The sequence below is a fragment of the Capricornis sumatraensis genome, chromosome 23 (assembly GCF_032405125.1).
Source record: "Capricornis sumatraensis isolate serow.1 chromosome 23, serow.2, whole genome shotgun sequence".
In the NCBI taxonomy this organism is placed as follows: domain Eukaryota; kingdom Metazoa; phylum Chordata; class Mammalia; order Artiodactyla; family Bovidae; genus Capricornis; species Capricornis sumatraensis.
This window is the reverse complement of record NC_091091.1, coordinates 33643416-33663767: the sequence shown is the minus strand read 5'-3', so window position 1 is coordinate 33663767 and position 20352 is coordinate 33643416. Positions and strand designations below refer to the sequence as shown.

Sequence of the window (20352 nt, the reverse complement as noted above, 5' to 3'; positions counted from 1 at the left end):
GAGCTACTAAAATGTAAAACATTACAATTCTTTAGGTTTGTAAAAGTATACTCCAAAACCTCTAAAAATAGCCCTAAATGTGCTTCATATATTGTGGGGTGCTAAAAAAGTGTTTCTATAAGTATCTTAAATGAATATATGTCATTCTGTACTACCATGATAACATCAGCTGACTTTAAAACCTACTAGCTATATGAGAAGCAATCATTTCTGTTTGCTCATTTTGAAAGTGAGAGGCCTTAGGGAGGTTGACTTGGGCTGGGCTGGCCAGGTCTCTTTTCTGTAGCAACATGGAATAAGCGCATATCCTTCCCAGGAAGCCTGAACTTTTGCTTTTGTTTAATTCCCTAGACAATAAAATCATTCTGATCATGGTAAATCTAACTCTCACACTCGGAGGATGGTTATTAACACTGAGACCTAGCAGGAAGACATTTGTGGCTATATATCAAGAAATGTTTTAAACTTTTGTTCTTTTGTAACTATCTTCCTAGCAATTTATAATAAGAAAATAATACAGGATGGGGGTGGGGAGGGGAGGGGGCCACACAAAGATGTTCATCACAGGTTTATTTAGAATAACTGAAACGAAAGGAGATACCCTAAAGACCCAACAATATGGCGCTGATTAAACTAAATAGGGACACAATCATAGTATGGGGTATTATGTGGTCATTAAAAATCCTTAAGAATTTTAATGACATGAAGATGTGCTTAAGCAATTTTCATTTTAAGTAAACCCAAGGTTGAAGATACTGAGCACTACCAGGAGCTCAAGAATGTTAAAAACAAATATAAATATTAATACACTCAGAGGGAAAAGTCTAGAAGGAAATACACCAAATATACCAAACCATTCGTAATGTAACATCAGACTGGCAAGATTAGGGGTTATTTTCCAAAGTGTCTACAATGAACATAAATTTTATGAATGAGGAAAGCTACAATTAACAATTACTGTCACTTATTTTAGAGGTAGGATTTTTTTTCAATCAAAAATGAGTAGTTTTCATACTTAAAACATTTTAAGATCAGTCCCTGAAGATGTGAGTCACCATGGAGGACAGTCTCGAGCAAACTTGGTGATGAGGGAAGGATGTTTCAGAGTTCCATCTTAGTCTTAAGATGGGTTAGTGGAAGAAGCTTGAGCGGGACTCAACAGCCAAACACAAATCAAGTCAGCATTTCAAGGAGGGAGACTTCAGTGCAATACGGAGACAGACCTTTGAGTCCATTCTGTACCAAAGCAAACGGTCTGCATCAGAAGATAGCCAGGTGCCCCATCTCTGTGTCTGAAAACAGTACGGCTGGCAGAGGGACTTCTGAGTGGTGATTAAACAACAGAAGGGACAGCCCTGGGTGACATGCCTTGTGATCTGAAGGTTGTGAAACTCTATGATTCTAATCTGAAAGGACACAACCGAGCTTACACAATCCTTCTTGGTAGAATATTTCCATTGCCATAGTGGTCAGCTGCCACACCATGAACCCAAACCTCAACACTTCAGAACTCCTCACCGTAGAGTATTTTCCGGAAGGAGATAGGAAGCTTAGACTTCTAACCACAGACCGTTATGGACCATCTTGGGGTTTACTCCACTCGCTCCCTTTAAAGTATACCTGATCCAATCCAGCACGTCTTCCCCAAAACAAAGATAACTTGGTTGCTGGTTCTCGATATTAGCTCCTTATAGTGTTCCTTATTAAAAAAAATATGAATATTTGTGCAGGGCTCACTGGCTTGCTTTATATGCTTAGACAAAACATATACCTTTAATCGTGGTTCTGTGAAATGGGAAAGTTCTGACTCAGCCGCTGCTAGAAAATACATCTTAAGTATTCTAGAAAGTCTGGTTGAGTCACAGAGAAATGGACTTATTAAGAAAAAAAAAGGTAACTGTCTATGCAGTGGAGGAAGAGGAGACAGCACAGAGAAAGGCGTCTAGGAAGTGAGCACAGCGCAGCCTCACATCGCCTGAAGCTCACTTGCCCCCCGAAGCATCCGCCCTCCTGTCCCACAACATGTCAGCGAGTCCTCTCCTGCAGCCACACCCAGAAACCAAATCCCTCGCCAAGCTCATGGCCCACTCTCCAGTGAAGCCAGCGGGGCTCCTTGAACAAGCCTGCCCTGGCCAGCTGGTGCTCCACCCGGTGCTTCCGTGGCAGCACCCTGCATATGCGTTGTGTCCCACTGACCTCTTTCTTAGCACCTCTGGGGTCAGTGGAGTTAAGATGATGGCATGCTCTGGAGCTGCTGCTGCTGCTAAGTCGCTTCAGTCGTGTCCGACTCTGTGCAACCCCACAGACAGAAGCCCACCAGATTCCCCCGTCCCTGGGATTCTCCAGACAAGAACACTGGAGTGGGTTGCCATTTCCTTCTCCAATGCATGAAAGTGAAAAGTGAAAGGGAAGTCGCTCCGTCGTGTCCAACTCTTCGTGACCCCTCAGACTGCAGCCCACCAGGTTCCTCCGTCGGTGGGATTTTCCAGGCAAGAGTACTGGAGCTAGTCCGCCTTATTTCACAACCTGACTCCCACAGTTGGCCAAATACTTCACCTCCCTGTACTGAGTTCTCTCTCTGTAAAGTGGGGATAATACAATTTCTGAAAAGCACCTGGAACAATGTCTGGCATGAAGGAAACGTCCCAGACTTACTTGCTTTCATTGTTATCATCATTCATCACTGACTCCACTTTTTCTCTCCATCTAGAATAGTTTTTCCCGCACACAGTGGGCAATCATGAAATATTTGCAGGATCCATGAATATGAGCCAATGACTGAATCAATGGTAAACACAAAAACCAAGAGAAAGACCAATTAGAGCTACTTATCTAAATTCTGGAGAAGGAAAGCGAGACGTCTCCACCCTTCCATAAATACATTCTGAATAAACGGAAATCTAAATTTAATAGATAATCAACATTACTCGATGTCAATTTAATCCATTAAATTTGAATTGTAAATTAAGTTTGAAGTGCTCGCATTTCATATTGCCACACTGCTCTGTGGGGTCAGGAAACCTGGTATCTTAATCTCTCTAAAAAAGACAACTCAGGGAAATCCCCAGTGGTCCAGTGGTTAGGACTTGGAGCTTCCTCTACCATGGCCTAGGTTCAACCTCTGATCAGGGAACTGAGATCCTGCCAGATGTGCAGTGTGGCCAAAAAAAAAAAAAAAATACAACTCACTCAACTATACTTCAATTTTAAAAGGAGACATTTTTCCAAAGAAGGTACGTGAAACGTACCAATAGGTACACAAAATGATGCCCAACATCCCTAATCAGAGAGATATAAATCGAAACGACAAAGAATTACCTCCTCATACCTGTTAAAACAGCTGTCAGCAAAAGTCAAGAGATAACAAGTTTTGGTTAGGATATGGGGGAAAAAAAATGTTCTATATTGTTAGCAGGAATGTAAATTGGTGCAGCCATTATGGAAAACAGCACAGACAGTCCTCAAAAAAATTAAAACTGGAACTACCATATGATCAGCAAACCCACTCCTGGGCTTCCCTGGTGGCTCAGCTGGTAAAGAATCCACCTGCAAAGCAGAAGACCTGGGTTTGATTCCTGGGCTGGGAAGATCCTCTGGAGAAGGGAATGGAGAAGGGATCCTCCAGTATTCTGGCCTGGAGAATTCCATGGACTGTATAGTCCACGAGGTCGCAAAGAGTCAGACATGACTGAGCAACTTTCACTTCACTTCACTTCTGGGTGTATATCCAAAAGAAACAAAAACAGGATCTCCAAGAGATGTGCACTCCCTTGTTCACTGCAGTGTGACGCACAACAGCCAAGATAAGGAAACAAGCTACGTGTCCATCAACAGACCAACAGATAAAGGAAATGTATCACATACACCAAGTGGAATAGCATTCAGCCATAAGAAGGAAATTCTGCCATTTGTGACAACGTGGAGGGACCTTGAAGGCATTATGCTAAGTCAGACAAAGACAAACACTGCATCAGTCCAGTTGCTCAATCGTATCCGACTCTTTGTGACCCCATGGACTGCAGCACGCCAAGCTTCCCTGTCCATTACCAACTCCTGGAGCTCGCTCATACTCATGTCCATCGAGTCAGTGATGCCAGCCATCCAACCATCTCATCCTCTGTTGTCCCCTTCTCCTGCCTTCAGTCTTTCTCAGCACCAGGGTCTTTTCCAGTGAGTCAGTTCTTCGCATCAGGTAGCAAAAGTATTGGAGTTTCAGCTTCAGCATCAGTCCTTACAAATGAATATTCAGGACTGATTTCCTTTAGGATTGACTGGTGGGATCTCCTTGCAGTCCAAGGGGCTCTCAAGAGTATCTCATGGTATCGCTTACAAGTGAAATCTTAAGAAAAAACCACACAGAGAGTCCACCAGGGACCCAGGGGTTAGGGAAAATGGCGAGATGCTGGTCAAAGAGTACAGACTTCTAATTATAAAAGGAATAAGTTCTGGAAGCCTAACGTACAGCATGATGATTATAATTAACAATACTATATCATGTACTTGAAAGTTGCTAAAAGACAGTAGATCTTAAATATTCTTACCACAAAAGAGAAATGGTATTTATGTAATGGGATGCAGTCTTAGCAGCAGAAATAGTCATTTTACAACATATAAGTGTATCAAATCAACACACTGCACACCTCAAATTTATACAACGTTATATGTTGATGGTATCTCAATAAAGTTGGAATAAAAATTTTTTAATTAAAGACAACTCTTCCACCCCAAACCTTCTCCCCATCCAGTATTTCCCATTCAGCAAATGGCATCTCCACCCACCCACCTTTGACCCTCCTTTCTCCCCTTACTGACAGCATCTGATCCATCCCTCAGTTCTACTGACGGCCCCTCCCTCCAAATCTGTCCACTTTACCTTCCCCACCGGCAGCAGCGTAACCCAAGCCAAAACCCACAGTGATTTCACAACGGCAGCACGATATCTTACCCAAGTCACTGTCTCCATGCCCCATGACCAGCAGCCATCGTAGCTGGCATCCTGCTCCTCTCACAGCCAGCCTCTCTCTTCTTTAGGACCTTTACACATGTTTTATCTTCTGCCTGGAATATTTTCTCACCTCCCATCCCTTCTCTCATACCTTCACCTGGTCAACTCCAACTGATCCTAAATGCCATTTTCTCAGGGGGACAATCCTGGCCTGTTGATCCTCACCAGCTTCTCAGAAGACATCCCAACTCCTTGATCACACACCCTCACAGGCCTGGTAACCCCTCACAGCACCCAACACAGAGCCTCCCACCCAGCCAGGGGCTGCGACAGTTCTGCTGGACCTCAGTGTCCAGGACAGAGCCTCCTACCACGCAGCCACTGAGGCCAAGCATCTGACAGCACAGGGAAGAATACAACCCAAGTAACACCGCAAAACATCCATGTGTGCTTAATAACAAAGAGGAGGCTCTCCAAGTAATTGGTTGCTATTAACTGCAACTCAGTACCCCCGCACCCCATGCCCAAATTCTTCAGAAACAACCAAAGACTCAGCATGCCCTCTGAGCTGAAAACGCTCAACTCAAACAGCAGACACCCTGTCTGAAGCCCTACCATCAGGCTATATTTCATAAGAGCCTTCCCGCTCTCTTTCAGCATTTAAGCAGTAACAACAACAAAATAATAGAAGTACACACTCCAGTCTGGCGGGCTCTGCTCTTCGGGATTCAGCCAGCTTTCTCATCCCACACCTCCATGCTCATTACACAACAAAACACATAAGACTCAGAACCACTAGAAATACACCCCAAGGTGAAAACTCCACGTCTACTTCAAAAGGAAACCCCCAAGACACAATGGTAGGAACTTCTGAAGCCTTTTGCCATTTTGTAAGATACATACTATACCAAAATACCACCATTTGGGGTACAGAATCTTTTTTTGCTGGGTACAAAGGAAGTTAAATTAAAGTCTTTGTATAGCAAAGACTCCTGGGGCGGTGTCCAGAGAGGGGCTCCTCATAGGGGCCCTGGGAGTGGGTTGGCCAAGACTCAAACACCACCACTTAGCACAGCCCAGCTGCCTGGCACTCATTTTGGAAGAAGGAATTTTTAAAAGAGCAAAGAATTAAAAATATCAACACCACAGAGAAAGAAACAGGAGCAAGTTCTACAAAACAGAGTATGGGGAAGATGAGGAAAGGAGAGGATCTTGTGACTTTAGAAAGTTCATGAATTTCTGTGGGAGAAAGGAAGAATAGAAATCCAAGGGAGAAGGAGAGAGAGACAGACCTGTTGTATAAATTTCTACTTTTTGGACAGTAAAAAAAAAACAGTTAAAAACCATCACCCTTGGGGGATCATTTCTACTATATTTTGAGCATAGAGTAGGAGCCATCAGATTATAATAAACAAGATGTTGTACTGGGGGCTTCCTTCTTCATATAAACATCATTCAATCAATTGAACTCCACTTGTTAAGAACATTCATTCTACACATCCTTTTTTTTTTTTTTTACAATGTGGTAACCCACATACCACATGAGAAAAAAATCCAATCAGATTAAAATACGCCAACAAAACGTTTTAAATTCCCAACTGAAAATCCTACCCCCATGAGTACTACAGCAAGTTATTTTCCTAGCAACCTGTGATAGCTATAGTCCCTAATGATTACTAACAACGCTGAACGAACACTTCTCTAGTTTCAAAATAAAAACATTAGAAATAATTATGAAACAGCCTGGCGCCGAAATTACAATAAATCCAAATTTCGGAGAAATTAGGAAGCAATCCTCAGACAATTATTTTGAAACAGGTCTGATGAAACACTGTGATGTGGCAAACTTATTCAAGAGAAAGAAAAACGAGAAAGTAAGCAAGAGCCCAGTGATGGAGAAAAGTTAGCCATTCATCAGAGAATCTGAAGGAGAGCCAGAGTCTCCTGGCCAATGCCGAGATATACCAAGACCCAAATGATGCATCAGCCACAATCCAGAATGCTCCCTGTATAAATACAGACACACCGTACCTGCCAAGCTGGTTTGGGCTGACACACTGCCCTGCGTTCAATGAAAAGGTGATCATAAGTTTATACTCCCAGGGTACACGACTCCTCAATCCCCCAAAACTACATGTGACCCAGAGGTCAACAACTTCCAGACTTTCTTCCCCCTACCTTTCCATTCTCCTTCTACTAACCTCCTCCCCACCCCCAATACCTCTTCCTCCTCCGTCCTGGTGTCCCGTGAAGACTGCAGAAATGCCCAATGACAGGGCTGACGCATAAACTAAAGACACCATTCCAAGGCCACGAGCATCAGGTATTTCACTTGGTTTCCTTTTTGCCCAAGTTCATGGCTTTTCTCCTCTCTCCAGCTCCCAAAGCCCACTCTCACCACCAACCCACTATACAACCTCTATGCAGTGTCGCTCCTAGGGCCCCAGGAGCAGATAGCACAAGACCGGATTACAGCTGCCAGCTGTGGCTTCTATCGACAAGGGTCTCCCTCAGAAGGGTGGGGTGGGCTCCACAGTGATTGCTATAGTCAACACGCCTCCTAAGCCACAGCAAAGGAGAAAGAAACCCAAGTCCCTTCACTGCGCCCCTCACCAAAATCCACATCGGCTCTGCAAAAATGTTTTACCAGCTCCTCGGATTGTTAACTTGTACACGTGAAAACAAAGTGCCTAGGGCCTAAGTTGTGGCAACTGCTCCTATGGGATCTGGGGAGTCAGAGGGACAGAGGGAAGGAGGGCGATCATTGACCTCTCTCCCAAAGGACAGACCCCACTCCTGCACGGGGATAACACATGGACCTCCAAGCCACACCCACCAGGGGGCTGCAGCCCCTCTGGACCACTTCTAAGAAATGTGTCTCCTCTCCAGACTCAAAGAGAGAAACATCTCCAAGAGATTTTAAAGATAGCATCCCTTTCCTACACTTCCCGGCTCACCCCCAAAAAGAAATGGGTGACTTCTGCCCAGCACTTCCAAAAGCAGAAAAATAAATTTCAAACCTAGACCCCCATTGGGAAATTCAGGGAGGCAGGAAGAGTGAAACAGACTGGCTTCCTCACTGTACCCTCAAGGACTTGTAAAACAATCTTTGTGGATTGTTAAAATATGGGTTTCTTTTATGGCATTCATTTTTCTGGGAGAAACCTGCATGAGAACCCCAAGCCAACAACTTCTTTATGCCTATGACACTGTCTTTGACAGTGAGCCAATTTAGAGAAAGCAAAACAGAATAAGTCACAGAGAGTTACTTTTGACTCCCTTAGGAGAGAACAGTCCACTAGGCCCCAAAAAGAGAGCTGAGAACTGGGCCCAGTTCCCACTCTGGCCGCTAACACAGCGTGTGACGTTGGGCAATTCACTTAAGGCATCTCTGGACCCGTTTCCTTTTCTGAGAGTAGGTAGGACCTAGCTGATCTAAGGTTACTTCCAGCCCCTTCCAATCTTAGCACTGTAAGAGCATGTGTGATTACGAGCATCCGTTTTATCGAGGGACTGGAGGAAGGAGGAAGCTTCTGGGAAATGTCAACCTTCTTTCTACGTGCCTCATTTAAGAATTCGTAAGACCTTTTCACAAACGATGACTCAAAGAAGTGGTTTTACAGAAATCAATTATTTTGTGAGATATACACACATACCATATACATATTTAATATTCATATAAGAGGCAAAACTCCTTAAATAATATATGCTCAATTATAACAAGTTACAAAATAAGGAGGCAGTTAGCCTGAAATTTGACACAATGTATCTTAAGATTTTTCTACTTAAGAAAATTATTTTGCCATTTTTAGAAATTAAAAGTAACACAGAGGCAAAATATATTAATGGATAACATTTTGTGATACTTAAATAAAATATACATGAATTGTTTAATGCTTTGCATAATTCTACCTGTCATGAATTCATTATAAAAATATATCTTCCATTAATTATTTCAAAAGTATGAAGTCCAGCTCATGATAGGAATATATAGAAGAAAATACTCTAATAAGGCTGAGTTATCTTCTCAAGAGGTTAATTTATAAACTCCACTTTCAGAATCTACAAAATCTGGAGAAAATGCATTAAAAATATATGCAGACATATACTTTATGTTGCAGTCTCTTAGCAGTACAAACAAATGTCTTCTGTGTTAAACCCACACACTTTCAAAGCCACGGACGTACACATTAAATTTAATTTAAGCCTTTCCAAGTTCATGTGTACTCTACATTTCCAATCAGCCCAGATGAAATCTTTCTGATGTTAGTCTAGATTATTCCTTTCCAATAATTAGGATAATAAATTGGTGAGTGTGTTGGGGATAGGGGATGAGGGGAATAAGATTGGAAAGTCTCAAATTCAGGATTTCCCTTTTGAGTTTCCTAATTCTTTGCAACTCACCTCCCCTAAATGACTTTTTCAGCAAAGATTTGGGTACATTTTTTAAGTTGCTTCAATACCTTTTCCAATCTTCCCCACACCATGGTGATTGTGCCCTATTAACTGGAACCCACAAAGCTAGATTCTAACCCAATACTGGGTGAAAAGAGTAATGGGAACATTTCCAGGTAGATACCAATCATTAAGGTCCAATAGCAAAAAAACAAGTGCCTTCTAGATACAAACCATATCCAAGAATATGCCCCCAAAGAACTATTTTTAACAAAAGAGAAACTGATAAACAAGGTCTGTTATCAACAAAAGAACATTTTATCTCCCCACAATAAAAGAAGCAAACATCTCTGTAAGGTCACTTACAACGATGTGGGCTGGCGACGGAGAGCGAGCATCCTTGAGGGCTTGTCTGCTCTGGAGGGTCCCCGCCTGGACATCAAGCAATGGCCATTTCATCTGAAGATACTGGAGACAGCAAACAAAATGAACATGGAAAACGAATTTAGAAAAGAAATGCAACACAGCTACCCCAAGAGTCTTAGGATACATGACACACAGATCAGAAACTGCAAAACTTAAAATGTGCAAATAAAGACACCAAAAAACACGAAAGCAAGCAAATCAGGGGAACACTGACAACAGCAAAGTCGTGCAACACTGACAGGTTCTTCCCTGGAGTTCATGTTCAACAGGCACATGCGTGGAGCACCAATATTATTAGCAATTAGTTTTGTCTTTGTATTCAAACTACATGGCCTGGGATAAAATGATATCACTGATACCACCTCATTTGGAGAAAACCAGTGGGGAGAGGGGAGAGGGGAGAAGAGAAGGGAGACCTCTCTTCTAAAGAAATAAAGCTAATGAAGTCTCAAGCCATGGATACCCTACTCAGTCGTTTAGTTGAGTGCAACTCTTTGCAACCTCATGGACTGTGTAGCCTTCCAGGCTCTTCTGCCCATGGAATGGAATTTTCCAGGCAAGAATACTGGTGTGGGGTGCCATTTCCTATTCCAACAGATCTTCCCGACCCAGGGATCGAACCCGAGTCTCTTATGCCTCCTACATTGGTAGGCAGGTTCTTTACTACTAGCGTCACCTGTGAAGCCAACAGATGTGCCCAAGGAGACCATCAATTCCAAATTTGCTCTTTCAACAACCTTCATTTCTAAAATGCCATCATCCTTCACCTTCAAGAAAGCTGAGTATATATGTGCAGCTGTTCTTTACTAGAAGTTACTCAAGTAAGGTGAGCATGGAATTCTTCATCCAATTCCAAAGTTTGTAAAACAAAAAGTATTTCTCCATTAAGAGATGCACAGACAGGGCGCAATGCAATTTCTACATTCACAAAAGGTCAAAGAAATTCTTAAATAACACACGTCTTACCACATAGAGAAAAACAAAGGCATACACCAAATGGGCCCTTCTCTATCCTTCTCTGAGATAGAAAATGAACACGTGACATTAGAGCAAGTGCGCTGCTTCCGTCCAAAGTGACACCTCACCTTTCAGAGAACAGCCACTTGATCCAGCTCCCCATCGTGCATGTGGGGGAGCCTGAAAGAGGCAGCCTGTCTAGTCACAGAGATATTCAACACACATGTAAGCAACTTGCAGGCATCTGACGTTTGTTGGTGACTTTATACCAGTTTCACTTCACGAACAAGCAAAACTTAAAGACACGATGCTAAGGTTTTTAACAAGGACGTCCACACTAGCCTTTGTACCTCCAAAGGTCAATTGGAGATGGCGCCATCTTGGTCTTTCCAGAGGCTAGTTTTATTACTAATTCTATAGAAACTTTTACTTGAGCAACACAGATTAAAGCTTGTCTCATGCACAGACTTCCTGCGAAGCATCATGTGTTTCCTCAGAGAGCCTAGGCTCACGTGAGGGGGCCAACTCACCACAGGTAAGTCAGGACAGAACGTGGCGAGGCTCTGACAGGGACTCAGGGAAGGTGGCCAGGGAATGCCAGGAGAGAAGGTGCATTTCTGAGGAAAGAGACTGAGGTGAGGAAGACTGAACAGAGGAGGTCTTGTCAAGTCTGACGGACTCAGACAGGAAGAAAAACGGACAGCAAAGGGAAGTCCAGAAAGAAAGAAGGGTTTGCTCCACTCCCACGTGGGATGTTAAGAGCCAAAACTATCCACAAGCTTTTCCATGGGTTCCTCAAATACATGACTGTCCCAGCAAATTAAAACCAAATTTGGTGATACCTAAAGCTGGAAGACCTAGCCCGGGAGCTACCTGCCAAACTGAGTTGTCATTTACCCAGCCTAGATCTAGACGGAGCTGGAGCAACTTCTGCCACTTCAGAACTTTCACCTAGAAGCCTCCTGTGGTGAGGAAATTTGGTTACTAGTTCTGGTAACTCACCACAAGACCTTCCGGTGTCTCCTCTATAAATGAAGTTATCAGCTGTGCGGGGAGTGGATGAGGGGCTGTCGGAACTTCTAGGATTCTGGGCCCCCAGACAGGAAATGTCACCAGGCACACCCCGCCCAGTGACCCTTTCAATTAAACCATTTCCAAACATTTGTCCGGAAGCAACATCATCCCAAATTAAGAGCCACTGAAGTAAATGTTTCCATGGTCTCCCTCAGCCCTATAACCCAAGCCAGCGGGCTATGGGAGTCTCTTCTTCCTGGTCTCACCCTTACTTCTTCCCATTCTCACTTGCCACATAAATATATGGGCCTCACTGGTCAAAACCACTCAACAGAGTCATTTCCTTGAGGCCAACCAAAATGGACATCTGCCAACACTCACCTCTTCATCACATAAAAGCCTGTGAAGAAAAACGCCAAGCCGAGTCGCCACACACCTCCACCTCCCTCTGCCCTCAGTTGAGAGGTTTGGATTCACAGATGAGCTTTTGGCCATCTGCAAAAACTGATCTGATTGAATCCAAATACCAGCTCCCCAGACTGAGGAAATTTAGGCTTTGCTGGAGGTGACAGGCCAGCCCTAAGGACCCCACCCAAGAATGATCATACCCATAATGCAATATTAATGCGGGGACTTATAATTCTTACTTTACATAAAAGCTTCATTGTGTGCCACATCCAATCTCCGCGGGCTACCTGCTCCACATACTTTTATGAGCCTACATTTCAGCGCTCCGAGCCTACAATACACATAATTTTCAATTATGTTAGGGCAGCCCAGGATCACTGCCTATATAACATTACTGGTTGGAGGAAATGAGACTCGGCCCTGCTGCCCAGAGAGAGCTAACCAGATCCAGATGGTGGGGAAGACAGCCCGGGTCCTGCCGACTCTAGCCACTCTGCAGTGACAGCCCCAACCTCTCCATCCCGCTGTAACTCGATCCCACAGAATGGCTAGGTCCCCTGGAGGCTGTGCCCATCCCCTGGGCCTTGACTGGCACTCAGGCTGACGAGGTTCCTTTTGGGGAAACTAAGTATTAAGCCAGGAGTTTTTAAAGGAAGTTATTAACCTCCTGCAAAAGTGATGGGTTTCCCAGGTTCCCTCATCTTCTACAATTGGTCCTTATTAATAGGGAAAATAAATAAATAAAAGGAAGAAAAAGGAAATTAGGTACCATTATAGTCTCGAGGAAAATCTTTTCCTTCCTGGAGACATGAAGCAGCAGGAAATTCTATTCTGTTGGGTCCTAAAGGAAGACCTGAAGGGGGAGTCATCTCGGACTGACGGAAGGGCTGGATCGCCACGCCACGTTTTCCCAACAGTTCAACTTCGGTTTTATATCCTTTTGGGGAAGGGAAAAAAAAGTTCCCACCATCCCACTATAAAAACAACACTGGGCTCCAGGCTCCCTTCCTTCTGGGCTGCTCAACGTGGAAATTATGAATTGCCTACAAAAACATTAAACTTTTCAACAAACTGCAATCAAACGGGGCTGTGGGAATTCCTGCATTGAAAACTGTTGAAATGGAGTCTACTCGACTTTCATTTTGTAAAAATAAATAAATAAGTAAATAGGGCCATCTTGGCTTAAGCATTTCATCCTTTGTTTAATAATAATGTTCTGGTCATGGCCCATTAGGGTTTCCCGCCTGCCCCCCCCCCGCACCATCACATTTTATGACATATCTCAAGGAGCAAGCTTTGGACCTGTGGGCAAAGTCTTGAATATATATACACACCACCAATGGCCTGAAAGGAATCAAGGTGGTTTAAAGGCTTGTTGAACTGCCAGCAAAAAGAAAAGAAAAAGGTACACAGCTCTAATTTCTCCCTCTCCGCCCTCCCCAATAAAAAAGGAAAAGCAAAGGCAAACGGGAAAGGTCTTCGAAATCAAAAGCTGCCTCCAGTATCTACGTTCCTGGTGATGAGTAGGTACTCAAGTGGGCCTGATAGGGTCTGCTTCCAAAAAGGCATCCCCGTCCCCACGAGTCCCAATTCCATGACGAAGATGGCAAGAAGAGGGTACTTTTATCACTCCCTTCCACTGATGGATGGGCACACGGAGACCACCCCTTATTTGTTCAAGGCAAGGCTGGCAAACTTCTTCTGTAAAGGAGTGTGTGTGTGTGCAAGCATGCACTCAGTCGTGTCCAGCTCTTTGCGACCCCCTGGACTGTAGCCTGCCAGGCTCTTCTGTCCATGGAATTTGCCAGGCAAGAATACTGGAGTGGGTGGCCATTTCCTCCTCCAGGGGATCTTCCTGACCCAGGGATCGAACCTGGGTCTCTTGCATCTCTGGCATTAGCAGGCAGATTCTTTACCACTGTGCCACCTGGGAAGCCCTCTCCTATAAAAGGCCTGATGGTAAATATCTTAAACTTTGTAGCTAGACTCTGCTGTTGTAACACAAAAGCCACTACAGGCAATAATACATGTATGTGTTATGTCATGGCTGTGTTCCAACAAAGCTTTGTTTACAGATGCTGACATGTGAACGTACTGTGATCTTCCTGGGTCTTTTCCTGGGTCAGGAAATATTATTCTCCTTTTGATCTTTTTCAACCATTTAAAAATAATGAAAACTGTTCTCAGCTCACACGCTACACAAGAGCAAGTGGCAGGCAGGACAGCTTTCTCCCGTGGGCTGCAGTTTGCCATCCCTAGCTTAGGGGCTGAGTGTGCAGACACCTGAATCATGTCAGATGGAACACATTCCTTCACTGGGTCTTAAAGGCAGACAGGCACACGCCACCACACAGAAAAGCACGTTCAGTGGCCCAAAAGCAACGCTGTGGATGAAGCGTCCCTGGCAGACTCAAGCTGGAGGGGAAAAAGCTTGGAAAGCCATCTGAGCTCTCTGGCTGTGACTCCCAGTCACAAGGTCCAACCACTAGACCACAGTCTCAACGGGAAGAACCATCCCTCCTTCCAAAATGGAAGTCCCAAGGCCTGAGCAATTCTGACTGGAAAAGGTCCACGTGTCCAGATGTTCTCAGCCAGTTCCCAGGAGACCCTGGTGATACATCACGTGTCAGGAGTCACCACATAAGACCACGGGGCAGACATCCCGCAGGTCAGGGTGCCGTGCCCTGGAAGCTTTGGGATCGACTCTCGAGGTGCGGATGCTCCTCTCCTGCAGATTTTCCATGCATCACAACGCTGGAATCAAGCCCCTTCTGTGCCAACCCCATCTGCCACCAAGAGACGGCATCAGTCCCTGGCACGGGCAAAATGCAGGGTTCAGTGTGGGAAAGGGGCACCGTGAACCTGGACAGATTGTTCAATGGAGATGAAGCCAGTCTCTTTTTGGAAAACAGTCCTTCCCACAGAAGGACTATTACCCAGAAAGGGGCTTGATTTTTACATTTTGAAGTCCTTGCTCCCCTCTCCTGGCCTGATATGCATTCTTTACCTAAATACAAAAATCAACCACAACAAAACAGCCTCTTCAATCCAAGCCTTTTCTCAGTAGGGGTGCTTTTTCCTAGGAAAATCCATTTTACAAGAATTCAAATTAATTGGAAACCATCCTCATGGCAAATTTGAACTGCGAGGTCTTCCTCACTCGCTAGTGCCAGAAAGCTGTACATGTTGTGTTTCTTATAAAATGGAAAGTCAATACTCTGCCTAAACACCCACACTGAGAGCACTGCCAGCCATAGCCTATGACGTGCAAGTTCACTCATCCTTCCTCCCCTGTAATGGGACCTGCTCCCACCTACCCCCTGCAGGCTCATCAGGGACCAGGCCAACTCTACGACAAAACTTTGCTCTAGAAGGTAAACAACAAGATTATGTTCTCATCAATGAACTTTACAAAAGAAAGGCTGGTGGCTCAGATGGTAAAGAGTCTGCCTGCAATGCAGGAGACCTGGGTTCAGTCCCTGGGTCAGGAAGACCCCCCCCCAAACCGGAGAAGGAAACGGCAACCCACTCCAGTATTCTTGCCTGGAGAATTCCTGGCGGGCTACAGTCCATGGGGTCGCAAAGAGTCAGACACGACTGAACAACTAACACAACACACCAGAAGCCACTCATCCTAAGAGGGAAACAGGAAAAGAGTGAGACAACAGAAAGCCGAATATTAATGCTGATGGCACAGACACGCTTCTCCAGGAGCTCGTATTGTGAGGATCACCCCTAACACACATCCACAAAATTAGGTCTGTTAAGGAACAGGCTCAGCTGTCACTCCCTAAACCTATTTCATTTCTCAAAACTGGAAGATGGAAAGTCCAGCCATCTTCTCTCAATAAGCAATTTTTCCCTGGGGATCACGAAACCCCAATTTATCCAGCATGGTTAACATATATGAATCTGTGATTAATTTCATACTCTAGCCCACCCTCATATCGGTACCAAAAGGTTTCCAAAAGTCAACAGTGATCATATATACCTAACAGTGGGAACTATGTGAGACTACTTCAGAAGGCTTTACATCCTGCAGGGTCCTCAAGAGCCCCCATTATAAAATTGGTCTGCTTAATGATGCAGATGCAGAGGGTATAGGAGATTAGGCTCTCCCATTCTAGGTTAAGACAAAGTCTAAGAATCTCTTCTTTTGAAAATTCACAGAGAACCTAAGATAGAGGTTCTATTTAAAAGGCATTATTTGCCTATGAAGCGTAACAGCACAGAAGAAAATTCAGGAACACGTGATTGCTACTGGTTGAGAATTAACACAAGTATTATGTTAGTACTATCGTTAGCTAGGAAAAGAAAACCAAAGATCTCAGAAGGTTGGGTATATTCTGAATTTGGAAAAGGAAAAAAGCTTTAAAAACGTTCAATAAGAAGATTGACTTTTGCTTTTTTTCTCCCCCTATCTTTCTCAATGACACAGACATAAAGGAACTTAGACATGTTTCCCTTAAAGTCACAACCCCATTTCTCAACATAAAAACAATATGGGGGAAAGGGCCAGGGGGTGGGGAGGGAAAGAGTGATCAAGGCATTTGGGCAAAACAATGTAATAGCTCTAGCTCTATGGGCCGTTGGTTATATTTTTTTTTTAATTGAAGTATAGTTGATTCACAAGGTTGCCTTAGTTTCTGGTACACAGCAAAGGGATTCAGGTGTGTATGTGTATGCATGCGTGCGTGCATGCGTGCGTGTGCGTGTGTGTGTACTTTCTCAGATTCTTTCCCATTATAGTTTATTGCAAGATATTGAATATAGCTATACAGTAAATCCTTGTTGCTTATCTATTTCATATATAGTGGTGTATATCTGTGCATCCCAAACTCCTAATTTATCCCTTTCCCCTCATCCCCTTTGGGAACTATAAATTTGTTTTCTATGTCTGTGAGTCTATTTCTGTCTCATAAATAGGTTCATTTGTATCATTTTTCTAGATTCCATAAACAAGTGATATCATATATCTGTCTTTCTCTGACTCACTTCACTTAGTATGATAATCCCTAGGTAGATAAGACTTTAAATAAAATCCTTAAACTTTTTGCTCCTAATCATAATAACTAAAGGGTCCATATTAATAGTACTGCTTCACATTCAGAGACTATTCAGAGTTCATAACCACACTCGTAACAATCCTTTGAAATAACATTTGGTCACCAAGATGTTTCAACCACATCCTGACCTATCTTTCAACTCCCCTCTACCTTCTTTGGGTTTCTTATCACCTGTGAGGCATCCTTACCTGAACTCTAACCAGGGATCAGCGTCCCAAAGGGTACAGCTAAGGGAACATCTCAAGGTGTCCCCAAAGGGATAAACGAACCTCCACCATTTACCATCTTTCTTCTCCCCCATAGGTCACCAGGCAAACATTCAACTATATTCCTCCAAGGCCACCAAAAAATTATTTCTACAAGAGTTTCTGAGGACACAGATAGTAATGGAGAAACAAAGCTAAACAAACACATAAATAACAAAGAAACAAACAAAATCCAATAACCAAAACTTGGGACTGCCTGCTTTGAACCTCTCCAACTATTCAACTTAGGACCCTAAGATATTTTCGCACTTAGCAACAGTGGTTTTGCAGAGAGGTTACGGGCTAGCGGCTCATGGAAGTACAAGTAGCTCATGGAAGCACAAGGCTGTCACCAGGACCTTCTTCTCAAACCCAGATGGGCCCCTGGGGCTGTGGCGAGGCCTCCCTTTCACTTTCCAGAAAAAGTCAATCTGAAAATTATGACTGTGTGCTCCTAGGAGTCACACGTTGGGATAGTCTGGAAACCTACTTTCCAGACCCAGCTCTGCCGCTAGTTGGGCCATCATTCCAATTTCACTTCTTCACTGGACAACCTCTTCCCCATTCTGGGCCTAAGTCTACCGCAGGAAATTGAGGAACATGACCCCCCCACATCCCTTCTGCTCTAACATGTGGATTCCTACAGCATTCACCAAGCACATGCTTAGTGTACAACGTGGGCTACATATTCTGAGGCCTAGAAAAGCTGTCTAGGACCCAGGCAATGAAACAAGAAGCTAATGAGCAGTACAAGGATGAACACAAGAAAGGTAAGAGGAAACATCATGAAAAAAGATTTAGTTCTTGAGGGTGACATGATCCCTGGTTCATATACCATGCTGGTTTGTTTAGAAACTTTTCTCCTGACCCACTCCAGACCTGCTTAGTCAAACCACCTGGGAGGGAACCCAGGAGTCTGTACTTTCATTTTCCCAACTTGCCAAGTGACTCTGGTGATCAGTTATTAGCATAAATTACCAGTGCTGAAGCTCCAGTACTTTGGCCACCTCATGCGAAGAGTTGACTCATTGGAAAAGTCTCTGATGCTGGGAGGGATTGGGGGCAGGAGGCGAAGGGGAAGACAGAGGATGAGATGGCTGGATGGCATCACTGACTCGATGGACGTGAGTCTGAGTGAACTCCGGGAGATGGTGATGGACAGGGAGGCCTGGCGTGCTGCGATTCTTGGGGTCGCAAAGAGTCGGACACGACTGAGCGACTGAACTGAACTGAACTGTAGTGTCGATAAAGAGCTCGCTAAGCGTATGCAGATTCCACTTTCCCTTCCAAAGACTCCTGAAAACATCTAAAATGATTGTCACTACACCCTTTTCCAGCGTCAAAGCAGATAATCTCCAAATCCGTTTCAAAAGAAAGTGAGGTAGAGAGAAATTAAGTGACTTCATTATGCACGTACTAGAGATTCTGAACCAGAATGTAATGTTTGGGTATTTTCAGGCCAGAACTCAGAATGAGACTTGAGTAGAATGGGCAATGGGTGACCCAGGGGAGGGCACAGTGCGGGAAAAGGCTACAGCCCCCACTTCTACACAGAGACCAGCAGGAAACCAGCCTCAGAGAGACAGGGTATCACTCTGTCAGGACCAAAAGTCCCCACCAAGAGCATCTATGTTACAGTCTTCAACCAGCTTCAAGACTGAGTTCCCCACAAAAAACGCCACCGGTTCTAAGAAATGTCAGCCCTGCTGCAAGTACTCAAGTCTCTGAGCCATGGGTCAGAGGACATGAAGCCACTGGAAAACACGAGAGGGGAAGCCCTGGTCCTCTGACTCCAGGCCGCCCAGTCTTCAGCATCATGACAGGCAGCTCATTCCCCACGGCCTCCAGATGGCGGCTGACAAACAACAAAGGCTCGCGTGTAGGTGGAGGGGCCTCACACTGAGAGAAAAACTAGAGACGCCCTACCTTTAGACAGAGAAACATTTACAGTCTTCTCAATGCAAGCCACCACATTTTTAATTACTGTTTCTTATGCAAAGGCCGAGCAGTCCTGTTGATTGTAATGTCCTAATTACCGCCTGCTCCCTTACAAGCGCGAGGTGGCTGCAGGCACAAAACCAGGAAAATAAGTTGGAAGTCCCATACTTGGATCCAGAGCAGATCAGGGTCCAAGTATGGCCATCAAGAGAACTCAGAATATGGATCACATTGAGCTAAAACGCTGCACCAAGGCTCAGCTGATGGATGGATAAGTAAAATGTGGGATATCCATACAATGGAATATTACTTGGCAACTAACAGGAATAAATACTGACTCACACTACAACATGGATGACCCTTGAAAACATGCTAACTTAAAGAAGGCAGACAAAAAATGTCACATACGGTATGATTCCTTCTATATGAACTATCTGGAATAGGCAAATCCATAGGGACAGAGAGTAAATTAGTGACTGTCAGGCAGTACAGGTATACAGGATAAGGGGGTGACTGCTAGTGGGTACAGAGTTTCTTTTCAGGGCAATGAGAATGTTCTGGAAATAGTGATGACATTGGCACAGTCTTGTGAATATACTAAAACCCACGCAACTGTATACTTTAAATGAGTAAATTTTATGGTATATGAATTAGATCTCAATTTTTCCAATTTTTTTTAAAAAAAGTACCAAGTCATTTGACAGTTTTCACATTCATTTCAGGAGACCAGCGGGGCAGGAGAGAACAGACACATTTACACAGACTCTACCCATAATGCCTAAGAATGAACCGAAAAACAGGTGAATCTATTCTTTAAAAAAAACAAAAATCGTAATCTTCCAAAGTTCTGTGGGACTCACAATTTGCACATGTGATTTTGGTTGGTGTCAAACCCTTGAGGAGGGACCGCTACAATGGCAGGTGAGCGGGACTCCATGAGAGCTGTATCACCCTGAAT

At 44.1% G+C, this 20352-nt stretch overlaps 1 protein-coding gene across 17 annotated transcripts in view; it reads right to left on the bottom strand.

Annotated features, from left to right (window-relative positions):
• Positions 1–20352, bottom strand: part of TCF7L2 (transcription factor 7 like 2) — a 199629-nt gene that overhangs the window by 111815 nt on the left and 67462 nt on the right. For 16 of the 17 annotated variants that reach the window (XM_068961280.1, XM_068961281.1, XM_068961282.1 and 13 more), the window contains one exon: positions 9707–9808. The exons of the other annotated variant lie outside the window; for it this stretch is intronic. In XM_068961280.1, coding sequence (XP_068817381.1) covers positions 9707–9808 — 102 coding nt within the window. The remainder of the gene's footprint in view (positions 1–9706; positions 9809–20352) is intronic. 17 annotated transcript variants of the gene reach the window in all.